Source organism: Cervus canadensis, chromosome 22, assembly GCF_019320065.1.
Source record: "Cervus canadensis isolate Bull #8, Minnesota chromosome 22, ASM1932006v1, whole genome shotgun sequence".
In the NCBI taxonomy this organism is placed as follows: domain Eukaryota; kingdom Metazoa; phylum Chordata; class Mammalia; order Artiodactyla; family Cervidae; genus Cervus; species Cervus canadensis.
This window is the reverse complement of record NC_057407.1, coordinates 37,962,839-37,981,874: the sequence shown is the minus strand read 5'-3', so window position 1 is coordinate 37,981,874 and position 19,036 is coordinate 37,962,839. Positions and strand designations below refer to the sequence as shown.

At 47.0% G+C, this 19,036-nt stretch overlaps 1 protein-coding gene and 1 long non-coding RNA gene across 10 annotated transcripts in view; one reads left to right on the top strand and one right to left on the bottom strand.

Moving 5' to 3' along the window:
• LOC122424346 overlaps positions 1 to 14,857 on the top strand; it is a 46,538-nt gene extending 31,681 nt beyond the window's left edge. For all 3 annotated transcript variants that reach the window (XR_006264385.1, XR_006264386.1, XR_006264387.1), the window contains exons 3-4: positions 4,674 to 5,140; positions 14,673 to 14,857. This is a non-coding gene — a long non-coding RNA (uncharacterized LOC122424346). The remainder of the gene's footprint in view (positions 1 to 4,673; positions 5,141 to 14,672) is intronic.
• The window catches only part of ITPR1 (inositol 1,4,5-trisphosphate receptor type 1), a 346,469-nt gene that overhangs the window by 2,155 nt on the left and 325,278 nt on the right, over positions 1 to 19,036 (bottom strand). For all 7 annotated transcript variants that reach the window (XM_043442077.1, XM_043442078.1, XM_043442079.1 and 4 more), the window contains one exon: positions 8,365 to 8,526. In XM_043442077.1, coding sequence (XP_043298012.1) covers positions 8,365 to 8,526 — 162 coding nt within the window. The remainder of the gene's footprint in view (positions 1 to 8,364; positions 8,527 to 19,036) is intronic.

Below are 19,036 nucleotides of genomic sequence, written 5' to 3'. Positions count from 1 at the left end.
AAAGCTATATGAAATATCGGATAAAATTGTTATCTCTAAGTGGTTTTAGATCCTGCTTCTAGATTTTTGGCTTCCTAAAGTCAGAGAGGAATTAGGGTTTAGCAGTATTAATATAGAGGATGTGGGCACTGGAATCAGACAGACCTATTTCCATAAAGTTTTATGTTGTTGTAACTTTTCAAAGTCTGTTTCTTCATTCATATAAAATGAGGGTAATAATTCCGACCTCATAGAGAGGATGTATGTAAATTTTCTAATCGTGTCTGTCACATTGTAGATGCTTATATCTGTTTTCACCTGGACTAATTTTTGGTACAAAATACCCTGAGAGAAAGTAAAATGAGAATATGTTACCTCAGTTCAATTTTAAAGTAGTTATTTTGCCTTATTTGAAACAGCAGTTTTCCTTTCATATCAAAATACTATGTTGAGACTCCTATGAAATGCCTTCAGTTGTATTTTAGGAGAGAAGATTTACAAGGAGTATTTCCAAAAGGTAACTTTTTACAAAGCCTCTTATGAAGAGTTGAATTAGGGGTATTCTGCTAGCCTTTAAAGTTTTCTTAGATGAGTGACAAATCTTTAAAGGAGGTGTCACAATCCTCTACTATACTTCACAGATTCAGCTGCAGGAGAGCCTCCTGTGACTCATGGAATAAACTGACAACTAGATGGTGATGCAGTCATCTCACTGCCTGATACTTCACATACTCAGCCCAGACTTTCACCCCCAAACTAGTCCCTTGGCAGGTAGCCTTGAGAAGGACTCCAACAGAACTCACTAAATTTAATAATCTCCGCATTCTCAATGATTTAGGAATCTTGGTGGGCTCAACTCGTACTGATGGGTACTCAAAGCTTCCATTTAAAGATGCTGAGATTTTTCCACGGTTGAAGTTGGCCACTGAAGTTTTTCCTGAAATTTTTCTATAAATTTCTACTTAATTTGAGATGATCTTCTCTGTATGTTGTGTAGCCTCATGCCTGTGTGTCCAATCAGCTTCCTGTGATTTTTCAATCTATTGGCTATAGGTATCACCCGATATCTTCTATATATCTTCTATAGGTATCACCTGATACCTCAGTGGTGGTCTGACTCTAATTCTTCAGGGTTGTCTTTCTAAACTAACGATCGCATCACCATCCCTCAGTCCCTGACCTTGAAGCTTCCTACTGAGGTGAGTGGCCAAAACCTTTGTTCAAGCAGAGGTTGTACCTGGTAATTTCAAGAACCTAGCACATACTTTCCTGGGGCTTCTTCCTTGGTGGTTCAGACAGTAAAGAATTCATCTGCAATGCAGGAGACCGAGGTTCCATCCCTGGGCAGGAAAGATCCCCCGGAGGAGGAAATGGCAGCCCACTCCAGTACTCTTGCCTGGAGAATTCCATGGGCAGAGGAGCCTGACGGGCCACAGTCTCGGGGCAGGGGAGGGGGAAAGAGTCAGACCTGACGGAGCAACTAACACTTTCACTTTCAGCACATACTTAATTTTGCTTCCTATTTCCCTAGAATAATAGTTCTTAAACTTTGGCATGTGCCAGAAGCACCCCGAAGGCTTGTTACAACACAGATCAAAGGGCCCACAGAGTTTCCATTGAGGAGGCTCAGGGTAAGGTCGGTGAATCTGCATTGCTAACAGGTTCCAAGGTATTGTTAACGCTGTGGATCTAGGACCACACTGCTGCTCTAGAAGAGCATTTCTCTGTCTCAGAAAGAGGCCAAGATCCTTAGAAAAGTTACGTTTTCATATACTTGAATACTTAAAAAGTACTTTGGGTATATTTTCTCAAAATGAGATCTCAGGGATGATTCTCTGCAGTTGAGCACATGGTCGGCACACAAATCTGACTGCCCGAGTTCTGTTTTGATCAGCCATGGCCTTGTAGACAGAATGGCGTCATCTAAGTGAGTAATCAATGTTAAAGTACCAGGGGCAGCTGCTTAAGTATTTGGCCCTTTGGACACGATCCTCATCCAGTGATAATTATATGGGAACAGTAACGAAAGAAAACCAAGTAGTTCATATACTTGAACTTTTTTTTTTCCAAAGTATTCAAGTATATGAAAATGTAACTCTCCTGTTGATTTTGGCTTATTTCTGAGATAGTCAGTGAAACAGACCCCACACTGGGACTGAATTTGGCCTATAGGAAACCAAGTTCAACACTGCTGACCAGGTAAGTTTCCCTGGTCCCTTGGTATACATTCTCACATAATTCCTGACCTTATTAGCTCAATTCAACCTACTTACCTGTCTACATAGATTCACATACACTATATTTATCTTATTTAAGGCATCATTATTATCTGTTACTATTACCCATATCAAAACAAAGTCTATCCTTAGCACATTCTCTCTGGACATTTGAAACAAACCTGACTAGATAAAAATATCCATCAGATTGAGATCTAAGGTAACAACTCAACATTTTAATACTGAAAAATCTACTTTGATTAGTGCAAAATGTCCCATTTGTAGTAGATACACTTAAAAACCCTCAAAATCCACATTTTGCTAAGGATGAACATTTGAACCAATGTTCTTCATAAACTGTATAGAGACTAGCTTGAATTTCTGTATGCCTTCTTTTTGACTCAGTCTAAACAGAAAGCAAATGATATGGTAGCTTTACAGGTCAGAAGCAACCAAATGTCTAGAAGATTTTTCTTGAAAATAGTGTCGACTGCAAATGGGCAAAATCTGCTCTACCAGTGTAAAGGATTAAGGGCTCGCACTGCAGAGAAAGTTCATCCACAGCACACAAACGCCGCAGCCTGCCCGCCTGTCACAGTAAGGCCGTGGCTACTCAGATTCTAAGCAGCCTGGAAACTCCAGTCACCACAACTGATCTTTCAGTTCAGTTCAGTTGCTCAGTCGTGTCCGACTCTTTGCGACCTCATGGGACTGCGGCATGCCATGCCTCCCTGTCCATCACCAACTCCCGGATTCCACCCAAACTCATGTCCATCAAGTCAGTGATGCCATCCAACCATCTCATCCTCTGTCGTCCCCTTCTCCTCCTGCCCCCCATCTTTCCCAGCATCAGGGTCTTTTCAAATAAGTCAGCTCTTGTAGCATCAGGTGGCCAAAGTATTGGAGTTTCAACATTACTCAACATCAGTCCTTCCAATGAACACTTAGGACTGATCTCCTTTAGGATGGACTGGTTGGATCTCCTTGCAGTCCAAGGGACTCTCAAGAGTTTTCTCCAATACCACAGCTCAAAAGCATCGACTCTTCGGCCCTCGGCTTTCTTTATAGTCCAACTCTCACATCCATACATAACCACTGGAAAAACCATAGCCTTGACTAGATAGACCTTTGTTGACAAAGCAATGTCTCTGCTTTTTAATATGCTGTTTAGGTTGGTCATAACTTTACTTCCAAGGAGTAAGTGTCTTTTAATTTCATGACTACAGTCACCATCTGCAGTGATTTTGGAGCCCCCCAAAATAAAGTCTGCCACTGTTTCCCCATCTATTTGCCAAGAAGTGATGGGACCAGTTGCCATGATCTTAGTTTTCTGAATGTTGAGTTTTAAGCTAATTTTTCACTCTCTCCTTTCACTTTCATCAAGAGGCTCTCTAGTTCCTCCTCACTTTCTGCCATAAGGGTGGTGTCATCTGCATATCTGAGGTTATTGATATTTCTCCCGGCAATCTTGATTCCAGCTTGTGCTTCATCCAGCCCAGCGTTTCTCATGATGTACGCTGCATATAAGTTAAATAAGCAGGGTGACAATATACAGCCTTGACATACTCCTTTCCCGATTTGGAACCAGTCTATTGTTCCATGTCCAGTTCTATCTGTTGATTCTTGACTTGCATATAGATTTCTTTGGAGACAGGTCAGGTGGTCTGGTATTCCCATCTCTAAGAATTTTCCACAGTTTGTCCTGGTCCACACAGTCAAAGGCTTTGGTGTAGTCAATAAAGCAGAAGTAGATGTTTTTCTGGAACTTTTGCTTTTTTGATGATCCAGAGGATGTTGGCAGTTTGATCTCTGGTTCCTCTGCCTTTTCTAAAAGCAGCTTGAACATCTGGAAGTTCACGGTTCATGAAGCCTCACTTGGAGAATTTGGAGCATTACTTTACTAGTGTGTGAGATGAGTGCAATTGTGTGGTAGTTTGAACATTCTATGGCATTGCCTTTCTTTGGGATTGGAATGAAAACGGACCTTTTCCAGTCCTGTGGCCACTGCTGAGTTTTCCAAATTTGCTGGCATATTGAGTGCAGCACTTTCACAGCATCATCTTTCAGGATTTGAAATAGCTCAGCTGGAATTCCATCACCTCCACTGACTTTGATCTAACTGCTCTTCACAGTCCTATAAAATCAGTCATGTTCCTAAGAACGAGCCTAAAATACTGAAAAAAACAGCTGAAGCCTCTCTCAAAGGCAGGTATACTGACTCACTGTAAACATACAGCTGGTCACATTCTTGGTCCCCAGTGTAGTGGTCCTCTCGAGTTCCCCTGACAGATAACTCTGTCACGCTGCTGCATGACCATCTCTGAGAGGTTTCCGTGGCAGTGACGCAGATCCTCTCCCTCAGGTCAGGCAGAATGAAGTGCTGCCTTTTTCTTTACTGCCAGAGCAAACTTTGAAATCTCTGTTACATACTTACCATGTTGAATTCTAATTTGTTTACCTACTTGTCTCCCACTCCAGACTCCTAGTTCCTTGAAGGAGGAGAAGAGGCCTAGCTCACCTTTGTAACCCCAGTCCCTGGGGCTGCATACCTGGCGGACGGGTGCTTAGTACACGCTGGCCGGAAGAACAAGTGAAAGGGCCCCAGCACAGCGCCTTTGCTGGGGCACGCCAGGCACTTTCATGCCGTTGCCCATGCTGACTCCCCTCCCAGGCTGCCCCCCTGCTGCTGCGTCTCCTCGTTAGCTCAGAGGTCAGCTCCTCGACAAGTCGGAGCTCAACTCCTCTGACGCCCCAGGCCCCACGTGGGGCTGCCTGCCTGCTTCTCGTGTGCCCTGTGAGATGGGCTTCGTTCTGACGGACGGGCCCCCAGTACTTTTCCTGATGTATCCTGTTGTTAGAGGTCTGCTGCTTTCTGCATAGATTGCAGTATCCTAGAGGGCCTCTTCTTGTGATTCCAACACAGGCTAAGGAACACAGACCTTCAGGTAAGGTTTAATATCCCATTTTCCAACTGTGAGGAATTATTCTAATCATGTTATCCCTTCCTTCTTTATGTAGTTAACAAGATAATAACCCTCTTGCATGAAAAACGCCAAACAATGTACCATGTTAATATGATAAGAATTTCAAGCACTACCAGTATTCCTAACAACTACTGGATTGGCCGGAAAGTTCTTTTGGGTTTTTCCATAACATTTTAGAATCACATTTGTATTCAGAATCTCTTGGGAGGGGAAACTTGAAGATGAGCAGCATCATGAACTAACACTTAGAATAGCAATTTTAGTTAACTGTTCTTGACAGTAATAGAAAAGCCACTAACCGGATTTTTACTAGTATCCTTGATAAGAACTACTTCTTCTCAAACTGGTATTTGAATAAAACCAGCACCAGAGAGGTCAGTAACAATAAAGATTAAAGCCAAAGACATTCAACTATCTTTGCTCAATTATGCTGTTTTTTTGGACCAGAAGATCTGAAAAAAATATCTGAGTGATGAAGCAATTTTTATATTTTCCAGCATTGTTACTACTGAATGGTATTCTTTCATAGTGGGTTTAAAAAATATCACAGAGTTTCTCGTTCATTAATCATTTGTGGGCTTTTTATTTTTTAATTCAAAACTTTTTTCCCTTTGGAGAGCAAGAATTCTCACAATTACCATTTAAGAACCAGCAGTTCTCTGCCTATCTGCATGACTTTTTATGCAGAAAAGGTTAAGAAATCTTGAGGATTGTTACACACCACATTAACAAAATGTGAATCTTTTCAACAAGTTGATTCTCCAAAAAATGCTTTAAAGCTTTGCTACAAAGTCAAAAGAAACTGTTGACTAATTCCTTCTGAAAGAACCAAGTTTCCCCCAGTAAAAGCAGCAATGCTGAGTTTTTCCTGTAATTCTGGACACCTTAAAACCTAAGCAGATCAATCCTGGTAAAGGTACTTTAGAATAAGTTACTCGTTTCCTCCTATTTCTTTTCAGCCTATAACATCTTCTAGGAAAAAGTGGTTCAATTTCAAAGTCATTCATAAGGGTAAGGTTTTCTGAAGGGTGGTTCCAACGGCTCACTTTAAAACAAAAATGTAAAAAGAGCTGAAACCAAGCAGTTTAAACCACACTGGTTTTGATGTCACTTAATGAACCTTAGTTCATACGTAATCATAGTTTTACATAGGTTGTTCAAGCCAAAATTCTGGCTTCATAGAAACAATCCTGATGCCAAGTCTCTATTATGATCAGTTATGTAACATGGCAATGAATGCATCCTTCATAATGTTTAAGTATTGATACATGATGTGACTCCTGAAACTCTTAACTTTTAAAAAAATGAGTAAGAATTGAAACAGTCAACCATGAAAGGCAAACAGGATACAGTGAGGAAACAAAACAGGGGAAACAAGCCTAGCCTGCAAGACCAGGAGCTCCTGCCTGCTGTGTATCTGAGTATCCTCAACAAACAAAAGGATGGAATTGGGTCCAATGCCACCTGGGGTCTTGGGTACCTCGTACACCTATGATTCTGGGTGAATTCCTCGGCTCCACTCACTCCTTAGGCCAAGTTCACTGCTTTGCGAAGTGTGCATCACCGAAGCAGCTTGAGAACCACCCTCAGGGAGCAATTCAACACCCCAGATTCTTAGTGTTGAGAGGACAGGCTGGGCCTACTTGCATGGCATTTACTACCACAGACTACCCAATAATAGCTTCAGACGTGCTTACAGATGCACTGTATAGAGAGCTAACTGCTTCCTTTATTTAGGTCTGTATTAGATCAATTTCTCTTACGAGTTTTTGGCATCTAATTTAAAGTACCTGATTTAATGGTGATTCTTATAGCCACAGCTCTAAGGGAGAGGAAGGGAGCTCAAGCATCGCTCCATGTGTTAAAGAGCTTGCCTCCCTCTGGGGGAGCGGGGGTAACACAAGCAGCCTCAGGAGATGGACATCAGTGTAGTCCTGGGGACCATTGTTGTTTCACAAAAGGGTTAAAGACTCAATAAAACAATAAGCAAAGGAAACTAGTTATATCTCTGTACGTTTTACTTATGCAGGTTATTAGTCACTTTAGGGGGCTACCCAGCTCAGCACCAGAGACACCCTTCATAAATAAGGCTTTCTCCTCTCATTAGTCTTTTTATTTGCATCTTAATACAAGTGAAAGAAACTAATTTGAGGCCAGATACTATCTTGGGGTTCAGTTTGGAATAATTTAGTTGGCAAAGAAACAATGCAAAGTAGGACTGCTTAAAGTGCCATGGAAACCACCTCCAAGAAGAGTTGACTCTAGGCGGAGTCTTCACTAGTTATTATGTTCCCCAGAGTAATCTAGCAGCTGTGGGTCTACCTCACCACTTACCTCCGGGCCAGCCTGGCCTGGTAACTACTGCTCTGTAAAATGTATAATCTCGTATATGGAACTGATGAAACAGCTTTAAGCACGGTGGATCCCAATCAATGTGGCTGAGTGCAGGTTGGCCCAGCACGGAGGTCATCACCTGGTGACTGTGAGTGCTTGTTTTAAGGGGGCTAGGAGGGGATAAAAAGGATGCTGCCTTCTTCCCCTGGCTTAATTACAGGGGCAAGGCGTTTATCTTAGGGACAGGGAGCAGGATGCAGCAGCACGTGTGTGGACGGCTAAGCTCGGTGACGGAAGGGGTGCGTTTGGAGTGCTTACTGTCCCACCCCCAGCACCTGCCTCACTGCCTGGACGATGGCAGCCAGTCAGTGAGGAGGGGGCTCTTCCTGGACTAGGGTTTATCCCCTGGATGCTGAATCTAAGTACCTGGGGAAAGAAGCTGATAGTTCTGAGGGCTGGAAAGAAAAGCCAGAAACAGCTTGTCATCATCTGTCAGTGAAGAAGACAGGGCAGTTTTACACAGTGTGTTTTTCTGGACAGCGCTTCACTGAAGTAGTTTGCATTTTCTCATTTTCTGGTTTTGTTTTTCACATTAAAACCTCGTCCTGAGCAGCACCGAAAGTGGTGTCCTAGGCTTATCCTGTCAAAGGGGCAGTGAGGGGGGAACGGAGAGGAAACTGATGGACTGAATGGGGTTATCACCCATTTCCTTTTTTGTCCAGATGATAAACTTCAGCATTGTAACATGAGCACTACTGTTTTCCTTTTTTTTATTTTCCTCCCTCACCAAATTTGGTGTGTATTGTAGTGGTGTGTGTATGTGTGTAGGCAGGTAGGGTTCTTTTCTTTACCTGATCCTTTAATTCTGACAGTTGTCCAGAGAGGTTGGTGACAAGCTTCATGGTGGACTCCAGTTTCTCCTGCAGGTTCCTCAGCTCATTCTGTTCTCCTTCTGAATCGCTGCTGACCAGGGACATGGCTCTCATCCTCGGGAACCAGTCTAGGTTTCTTTCCTAGAACCCAGATGGAAAAAAGAGGGCGTCACTTCTACCATGCCATCCAGACTTGGCAGCATCGTTCATCAGGCTCTCTCTGCCTGCTACAGAACTAACGTACTGCACTGTGTATTTGAAAAAACGAAACCATTCAGTAAATGTCTTTGTAATTGAGTATAAGGAAACTCTCTTAATTCCTAGAAGAAATCACTGTAAAATGACACATGGGTCAAAGTGGGTTTCCAAACAAAGGTTCTCAACTCTGAACACTAACACTGCCTTTCCATCTGTGATCTCTGCAAATTAGAGCTAATGAGATCTGAGTCTTAAAACTGTGGTCCCATACACACAATACAACTTACCATTTTAGTCACTTCAAGGTGTACAGTTCAGTGGCATTAAGAGCATTCACTCTCCTGTGTGACCATAACCACCAGCCACCCTCAGGGATCCTTTACATCTTCCCCAACTGAAACTCCAAAATCATTTGCAAAGAAACACTCTAGAAGTAAGTGGATTTTAAGATCCCGAGTGTTGTGGGATTTACCAGCTACGTGTATGGGTGTGTTCTTGGTAGACAACTGTCAGGAGGCTGCAAACGGAGAGTGGGTTCAGTTGCCCTCTTTGTGAACTTACGAACACCACCCTTCACTCTTGCTTCCTGCTCCTCCTCGCCTGAAATGGCTGGCCTGTGCTGTTGGTTGGTGTAAGAAAGACCCATTCAGTCTCCTCCCCTCACCACCTCCACCCTTTCTTTTTTTTTTTTTCATTTCCCACATTTTATTTCTATCCATGCTCTTGAGGTTATTCACCTCTATCATGTCTGTATGATGGAAACACTGTAATAGGGTCCTATCGCATAACTCTTTACAACTCTGCTTTCAGTAACATCACACTGGTCACTTGAAACGGCCATGGTGTTAGTATTCAAAGTGGCAAACACGACAAATCAGTTCCCTCTCTTTTCCCAAACATTTACCAGCACAAAATTGGTCCCTTAGTCTAAGTGATATTTTCGTTCCTTCGTCAATATTACCCGAAGGGTAGGCCAGGTAGATTCAACGGTTAGTGACTGCAATCAAATTGCACACTTGAAAGAGAAACAGATATCCCTTTTAATGCCCCTGTATCTGAAGAGAACTGGACTTTTAGGACTAAATCACATATATACTCTGAAGAAAGCAAAAGGATACTGTTAGGGGTTACATGAAATTTGTGATGATGAACATGTGTTCAACTCAACTATATGAGCAACTTAGAATTCATAACAAGTACTTCAAGGATATCGGTTGTGCATTTACACATCAAGGAAAAGATTTATATTTGTTATTTTAATGTGACAAAGACATTATTGCAAATAGGTCAGAGGTCCACCCTTTCTTTTAATACCTGTTGCTCATACCTGTAATGGAGAAAGAAATGGCAACCCACTCCAGTGTTCTTGCCTAGAGAATCCCAGGGATGGGGGAGCCTGGTGGGCTACCATCTATGGAGTCGCACAGAGTCGGACACAACTGAAGCGATTTAGCAGCAGCATGCGTATAAACACCATTTCTCACTGCTGGTTAACCGAATGGACAAGACTCTTCCTCCCACCTCACTTCTTTCTGCCCACATCTGCTTTTCTCCCATTTCTCCTAAAAAGTACACTTTATAGATGAGCTGTACGGAAAGGTGGGAGTGAACCACAGAGAAACTTCATCAGCCGAGGCAGGAGGAGGAAAACCTGCTCCTCCCACATGCACGCGCTATCACGTTTCATCTGGGCCATTCCGATCTCATTGGAATAAATTCTAATAAACGTTCTAACACACGGCATGACCACCCCACCCCCACCCGCCCAACACACATGCAGAATTTGCTATTGGTGCTTTGTGTACACCAGACGTCAGCAGAATCTTCCTGGGTAGTATTTTCTGATAGGATCTTTGGCTTTCTGGACCATACGGACTCTGTCACAATGAATCTACCATGTAGCCCCCAAACAGCCATAGACAGTGCACAAATGAATGGGGTAGCTGTTTCCCAAAAAAAACTTCACAAATGCTGGCGGAAGGCCCACTTTGTCCCACAGGCCGGAGTTTGCCAACCTGTCATACACAACACAAGGCATCAACACACTCAAAATCAAGAACAAGATCCCACAAGACATGTCTAAATATTAAAAAGCAAGACAACCGCGTCTTGACCTAAGGTGATCTAGCAATACAGAAACCAAACAAGAACTAGTCGGCAGTATCACAAAGAAGGCACCACACCGGCACAAGCTGTCCCATCTACTTTAAAGCGTTTGTGTAAGACATGTGGGGAATCTCCAGCCTGCCCGCATCCTGAGCCCAGGAACCACCTCAGTACTGGGACTAAAACACAGCAGACCCTTGATAAACACCTGTGGACGCAAGGAATGGTAAACCCACTGTTTGCTGGGTGGCCTGGTAACTAATGCTTACACGGGGAATCTCAGGTGTTTAGAATGCCTGTGGGGGAGGAATGTGACACTGTCTCCCTGCCCGTGCCGCACGCTGTGATCAACACTCCCTTCACACGTGCCCCGACAGGAGCCTCCACGCGTTCTTGTCAGCTTCCCTCCACAGACAGAGCCGTAGGCAAAAGAGCATTTGACAAATACATTCCGTTTTGAGGATGACCAGCCTAGAACGCTGGACCGTTGCCATGGCTGCAGTCGGTTCTCTGCTGTGTGTCTACAGCGAAGAAGAGGAGAGCAGACCTCTGGAAATGTTTAAGCGCAGTAGCGATGCTGAAACGCATACGGTCAGCCGTCACTGACGACACTCAGAGCCCCGAGTCATCATCACGCCTTCCCACTCTGTCCCTCTCCTGGGGGAATGGCCTGGCTGATCAGGAGAGGGCATGTGGAGGGGACGGGTGTCTGGGGGTCACTGATGCTCACAGGCCGCTCAAGCCCCGGGACAGCAGGAGAGATGGGTGGGCCAGGCTGGCGACCATGAGCACAGCTGCAGGAGGCCAACCACGCCCGAGGCGGGACGTCCACGGGGATGGCTACACGTCTGCACGCTGACTCCCGAGGAAGCAAGGGGAAGAGGAAAGCCCCGGAGTCCCCCTGAAGCCGTCAGACACACCATCCATGGGGATACCACAGACATCCTGTCGGGAGGGTGTTCCAAGATGGCAGCGCAGAACCCAGCCCCAGAAGAGAGGGTGACTGGTAGAGGGCGGGGAAGAAGGAAATCCCTGTATTTCATAGGAGACCCTGAGAATGACCTGGTGTTTATACACTGTGAGCTGCTACTGCTGAGTATATCTGGAAGGAATATTTGCTAGTTCTTTGGATTCAACTCAAAAGCATAAGCACTCTCGGAAGAAAACATTTTAAGAAATACAACTGCTTCAGAAGTCTTTACATACTTGGTGTTGGCGACCCAGCAGCGAGGCCTCTGCACTTGGTCCCTGCCTGCTGGACCTCGTGAAGGTGGTCATGGCTTTGAAACCTAAGTATGAACCAGGGTTCCACCCATCAGAGTGCCTGCAGTTTAGTTAAGGAAAGTGGATGTTTCTGTTAAAAAGCAGAAGTGAAGAAAGCAGCTAGGCTGTGTCAAGGGAGTGAGAGTCAGGTCAACGTCGGACGTGACTGCGGGGGCTGTGAGTGGCTGGTGTCCTCTTCCTGGAAGGCCTGGGTCTCGGGGAAGGTTTGCACTCGGCCACACGAGGGGTCAGCGTGAGGGCTACTGAGCAGGCGGAAACCAGAGTGGTCCGAGCCGGGGAAGAGAGCAGATGGACTGTGGTGGGCCCGCGTGCGATGCTGGCTGGACAGCTGGACTGGAAGGCAGGGAGGGAGCAGGGACTGCAGGAGTGAGGAAGGGCAGAAAGTGACCTGGAGCCCCCGCCTGGTGAGGCGCTGGGGCGAAGCTGAGCACAGTCACCACTGCCTGACGCACAGAGGAACCTGCAACTGTTGAAAACGGCCAGAGGATTCACCTCAAACCTGACTCTCAGGTCTTTCATATGTGCATTGGCTTAGCGAATCCTCCACCAAAATAGAAAACAGCTTTCCAAACAAAATCCACATTAAACAGGCCTTCAGAAGAATACAGAAAATCGAAGCAAAGTCTGCCCGTACCTTAAAGAACAGTTTCTTATTCTAAAGAGCAAGTGACCAAACAACTATAGATGTGAAAGAGACTTTGTTCACAGTGGATTCCTACCTTCTTCTGTGGGGTGTGTGATGTGATCCTGTGACTCCTAAGCAATGGTTTCAGAAAGGCCTCTGACAAATGCAAAATACACAGACCCCGTCCAACAACCGATTACTGAAAAGACCACTGATGATCTCTGTGCCTGGCACAGGGCTGAGTGCCGAGGGTCTAGAGGTAAGACGGCAAGGCCCCTCTATTCCCAAGGGGCAGGAGTGCCAGGAATGGGGCCGCAGGGCATGGCTCTGCCCTTCCGTGGAGCCCACTGCAGTCTCAGCTCCAAGTGCTCGGTGCCCAGTGAGTGTCTGCTGCAACGGTGAACGGGCTCCACTGGCCCTCAGGCGGCTGCTACTGGCATCTGTGCTCCTCCCCTCAAGGTCAAGAGATGCACTCTGACATTGTTTGCTTTCGCTTTCTCTGTGCTTCTGTACATGGGCTCCCTGTACTCCCGGGGATGAAGACCCTGTCCAAGGGCTACATAAAGCCACAGACAAAAACAACACATCTGATTAGAATCTCCATCTTAGTCAATGGTAAACGATTGAAAATACATTAGCCTCAAAATATGCCCTGGAGCAGAACATGAAATTGAATCAGATTTAAAGGTAAAACCCCATGATTTTACAGAAATGTCATCCTTTCTTCAGGTCACTTTGGACCCTGTGCCTGGATCCTAGTGATGAGTCTTCATTCTCTATCTCATGAGAGTCTTCAGTGCAAACGGAGGGACAGGATTTCCTGTTTTAGACACTTCCTGGTGACCACCTTCAAGCTTCTCCCTTATAGCACTCTTCTAACATTTACATCTAACAGTAAGAAGCAGGGTTGGGGGCGCCACTAAAACCCCAAACAAGGGAACCTGAGTGCTCTGGCCACTGGGTGTCATTAGCTTTTCTGCCCTGACATGGGTATGTACCAAAAATTTGAGATCCTCAGTGTAGCCAGTATTTTACTTACATAATCATACTGGCTGTTAAGTCAAATCTCAAATTACCAACAAGTATCTAGTAGTTTAAGTTAGCTATCCTGGTCAAACTGTGCTCTCCATTTCTACTGGGTTTTACATCCTGTGTGGTAGGGTAAATTCCAATGCAATGTGAAGGCTCCTCACCAGCACGACTTGGCCACACAGAGATCTGAATCTCTACAGGAAAAATCCTAAGACTATCCCAGCCTTAGCAGAGGAGCAGAGAGAGAAGTGACTTTCAATCTAGCTCAGACTTTCACAGCAAATGCTGAGCTGGTTAGAGCGCTCAGTGACTCCTATGAAGTGCGCACCCCTGCCTCTCCAGCCAGCCAGACTCTGAAGGTCTCTGAACGTTTGCAAAACTCCCACCTTCATGTCAATTCCAGGTCAAAAACATGTCTCAGTGTCCCAGCTTCCCCTGAATTTTTGAGAAAGTCATCTCCAGCGAAGACATGTTGTTTATGCATGAACTCATCCTGGCGGGGGTGTGTGTGTGTGTGTGTGTGTGGTCAGGAGGGGGCTGGCTGAGGCCTGGTGTCTCCACCGCCTGTCGGCCGGCCACATCTGTCGCCCCGGGTCTGGGCGCCCCTCCGTGCCTCCCTCGCCCTCCTTGCTGCTGGCACCTCACATACCAATGTCCTTAGGCAGTGTCTGCCCCAGTCCTCCAATCCAGCCAGCGCGGTTCCCGTCACAGCAAGCACTTCCTCTGTCAGAGCAGACAAACCGACCCAAGCCACAGCCGGAAGCACGCTGACCACAAGTGCTAAGGTTCTGGTTAGTTCTTTTCTAGGTAAAGTTGGAAAAGTCCCTGCAAAGCAAACACTGAAGTTTTAGACATGGGGGCGGCACTGACCTCTTGAAACGTTCTTGACTGGAAAGAGGGAGGGTGTGTGAGAGAGAGAGAGAGAGAGAGAGAGAGAAACACAGAGAGAGAGAGAGAAAGAGAGGAGGAGAGGAAGTTGGATTGTATGATGCAAATGCTAATCATTCTGAGAAGTGTGTTTTTTTTTTCTCCCTCTTCCCAGGTTCAACTGAAGAGGCAGTTCTAAGAAAGACAGCTGAGATCATCAGTTACCTCCTCAGAGAAAGTCCACTGGTGGTAGAGTTTTGTTTACCATGTAAACAATGCAGCATTTATGGCTAAACCCCTTATTCTTTCACAGGCAGACTAAAGAATTGCGAGGTTTTTTTTTTTTTTTTTTGGTGGGGTCATGAGGATAAAAGACTGAAGATCGGTCCTGGGAAGATAGACCTGTAAGCCACAGAGTCTCCTCTACCCTTCAGAATCCCCTTGGGAAGATTCAGGCGTGCAGAGATGGTCCTTTCCAAGCAAATGTCATAGGCACTGCACCTTCTCTTACCAAGCAAGACAAACTGGATTTCCAAGAGTGCCTGGGGATGATGAGAGTGACCCCGAGAGGGGCGGGGCAGCCTGGAAACAGACTCTTGGCTTCATGTATCCAAAGCCCCCAGAAAATGCCTGGAAGAGGATGGAGGAGGAAGACCAAAGATAATCCTTAACTCTTCTACAGCAGGAATATATACACTCAATAAACTTTAAATGTTTGCCTCTCTTGTGAGCGAAGGTGATTGTGTGTGTGCTCAGCTATGTCCTATTCTTTGCGACCCCTGTGGACTGTAGTCCACAAAGCTCCTCTGTCCATGGGATTCTCCAGGCAAGAATACTGGAGTGGGTTGCCATTCCCTTCTCCCGGGGATCTTCCTGACCAAGGGATAGAACCTGAGTCTCCTGCATTGGCAGGTGAATTCTTTACCACTGCACGACCTAGGAAGCCCAAGTTAAGGTGATTATGTGTGTTAAAGAGGAAGAAAATAATCTTCAGCGTTCTCTTTCCTAAGATCAGAGAAAACAAACACACACCACAATTTCTTACTTTGGGTGAAAAACAATGATAATGATCGCTATGCTCAATGACTCCAAAATTGCCACTTACAGTATCTATTATACATTTAAAAAGACACACACAAAAAAACACAAACAATGAATCCCAAAGGTAAAAAAAAAAGTGGCGGTTGGGGGCGGTAGGGATGAATAGACAGAGCACAACAGAAGCACAAACCCTGGTGTAAACTGCCGTCTTTAACTAATAATTACTGTATATTAGTTTATCAATTGTAGTAACTACATCACAGTAAACAAAATTACTAAGAGGGGAACTAGCAGGCAAGGTAAGGAGAAGGGGGCACATGAGAACTCGGGACTTTTTGTTCAGCAGTTCTGTAAACCTAAAACTGCTATAAAAAAGTAAAATCTCTTAAAAAAAAAAAAAAGGATCCCACACCTGGAATTTGTTGGTGGTGGTTTAGTCGCTAAGTGGTGTCCAACTGTTGGGACCCCATGGACTGCAGCCCACCAGGCTCCCCTATCCCTCCAGGCAAGAACACTGGAGTGGGTTGCTATTTCCTCCTCCAGGGCATCTTCCCAACTCAGGAACTGAACCCAGGTTTCCTGCATTGCAGGCAGGTTCTTTACCAACTGAGCTACGAGGGAAGCCAGACCCTAATTCAGGGATCCAGGTCCCTGTATGTCAGAGTGTCAACGAGAAGAGACGTGTCCTGGAGTCAGGAACTGAAGCTCAGAGGCCCAGAGCGTTCACAGCGAGCTGGGCGAGTCAGCCAACCAACCGGGGTCTCTGCTTCCCTTTTTTTTTTTTTGAAAGCTACTTCACAGGGTTATTGTGAGAATCAAACGGCTGCAGGAATGTGTCTGTCAACTGGAGAGTACGATGCAGAAGTACTGCAGGTCAGCGTCAGCAGCCCCAGGCCGCAGAGTGGTCTGTCGTCCGAGATGCTGACTCCAGGTGGAGCGCTCCCATCCCACCTGAGTGAGTTCTTCCTTTCCCAGAGTTCAGACGCACGGATTTCTCTCTTCCTGCAGGAGCCACGTGAAGGGCGCCCAGGCCGGCCCCGAGTTCAGGCATGAGCCCAGTCTGCGCTCGTCTCAGCCGACATCACCCAGACAGGCCCTGTTATATAATCTTCAGCTGGGCTGGAATGACCACTCACCCTTCCCAGACGTGGTTAATAGTTGTTCTTGGATGATACAGTGTAACAGAGCCGGGCCCTCGCCAGAGCGAGGACCGCACCCATTTCTGATGAAATCCCTAGGCAAGGCCAGCTGCAGAGCCACCGTTTCTGTCACTGTCGACCCTCAGGTGAAGGGATGCTGGGCCTGCACTGGGGCCTCGAGACAGCAGCGCCCAGGAGTCAGAGAGGCACCGCTGGGCCCTGGGTATCCGGGCTGCCGGGTGGAGGGAGCCCAGGATTACAGAGGAAGGGAGAAAGGTCAGGGTGGGGGTGAGGGGGGGCGGCGCTGGGCAGGGCAGGGCAGGCCGGCTGGAGATTCCTCAGGAAGAACCTCCAGGCGAGCCCGCCCTCCTCCCCGGCTGGCTCAGGACATTCTGCTCAGGCAGCCTCCCCGGCCCGTCCAGTTAGCTATGCAATCCACCAGAAGGTTCCTTGTGGTCACGCACAGCATTTTGCCAGTTGTTCTTGGTTTTTCTTCTACTCCCTTTTGGATCCCATGAGTTTAAACTTTGGTCTCTTTTTTATACAACAATGGTTTTGTTGTTGTTGTTGGTTTGTTTTTAGCCTACTTAAGAGGCTTTCCAAAGTTCTTTGCTATTGTCTCAGGGCAAAATACTTGGTGTTTGTCTTTGAACACACGCCCTATGCACACCCGCGTGCCTCCCTGCCCCGCTGTTTCACCTGTAGCTGTGTCGCTGTCGGGCAGCATGTGCCAGGCGGCTCCTCTGGACCGAAGGCCAGCTGTGAGGATCAGGTGATGGGAAGATGACCGTATGGCTTCAGTGAGAGCCCAGGGCAGGCCGCCAGCATCACCCTGACCTGACAGGGGTTTCGAAGCAAGGTGCCCACAGCCTGAACACTTCTGGGAGGGAGAGAGGATCTGCCGAGCATAGAGTCTCCAAATTCCTCCCTCCTTTCCAGCCGCCCCATGTTACCAACTTGCCCCCTTGCACTCTTACCCCAAAGCTCACTGCCAAGTCCATGCGGGGCTCCCGTCTCCCTCCTGACACCCACGTCCACTCCTGACACAGACCCTCGGGAGTTGTTTGAGAGTGGAATTATGGAGCTAAAGATGGTCCAAGAGACCCTCTGATTCAGCCTCCTCATTTTCTAGGTGGTAACATGGGGGCCCTGCAGAAAAGCAGGTTTGTGAAAGGTGACGCCACGAGCTTGGTCCACGTGCATAATCTTTAACTATGAACGGCCGTACCTAACTGCTAGGATCTTTTCCTCATTCTCATATTCCCAGACGCGTGCTACTAGACTTCCTTCAGAAGAGATACATGTTAAAGAACCCTGAATACTTGTACGTGATAAAAATAAACTCAGAACATCTTCGTAAAGGCCAGGGGGTCACGCGCCTCTTGGCTGTGTCCAGCTCTGTTAGACACTATCCGTGTTCCGAGCAGAGGAGAGATGAAAGAGTGAAGGGTGGGGAGTCACCGGGTGGACATGGAGCCTGGGGCTGAGGGGTCAGGAGCGTGGCCCAGTGGGGGCTGCAGTGGGCAGAGGCACAGGAGGTGAGTCCAAGGAATGGAACGGAGAAAAATGTGTTCTTGGGAGTTTAGAACATCTGCTGAGTTGGGGGAAATGAGGGTGTAAACAAACATCTTATACACACATACAAACCTGTACAAACATGTAAATCGCTGCATTCGCCCCTGGACTAATGAACCAAGGGGGAGACGCGATCACAGGTGCTGGACCCACCACGTGCCAGGCGCACCCTCAGGGGACCCGGGCCCCGCCTGGGCGGCCGAGCTCCTTTGGAGTGGATAACAGCTTAGCTCCCCTAACGGTGACACGCAGTGCTGAGCACTCCTCGGCGGAGGTGAGAACATGGGGAACTCCGAGCAGACGGCTGGGAGGTCCCTGTAGACCCATCTCCCAGCGCCCGAGTGCCTCCGAAGGGAAGGAAACTGCCTGTGAAGCGCGCTCAGGCGAGGGTGGCTTCATACGCTCCAGATCATCGGAGGGCAGGACGGGGCGTGAGCCTGGGTGTGGAAACTTAAGCTGAGCAACTGCTCCGTGCAGCTGCCGCGGACACGAACCGAAGCTCCGGTGCCGAGGGTGGGGGTGAGAGTGTGCCTGGCCGGCCGGGAGGCGCATCCATGATGCTGACACACTCTTTCCAGCCACCCGCAGGCGAGTGCCAAATCCCTGCGCGCTTCTCCCTCACTCTGACATGCTTGAACTCGGCCGCGGTGTCAGCTAACTTCAGAGAGCTTTCTGAGCTGGCTCAGAGGCCAGCACCGGCTGTATCCTCACCCGCCCGCCGCTGAGCGCTTATGGAGCCTGGGCAGCATCTTAAGCAAGGCCGCAGCCTCCCAAAGTGAGGAGG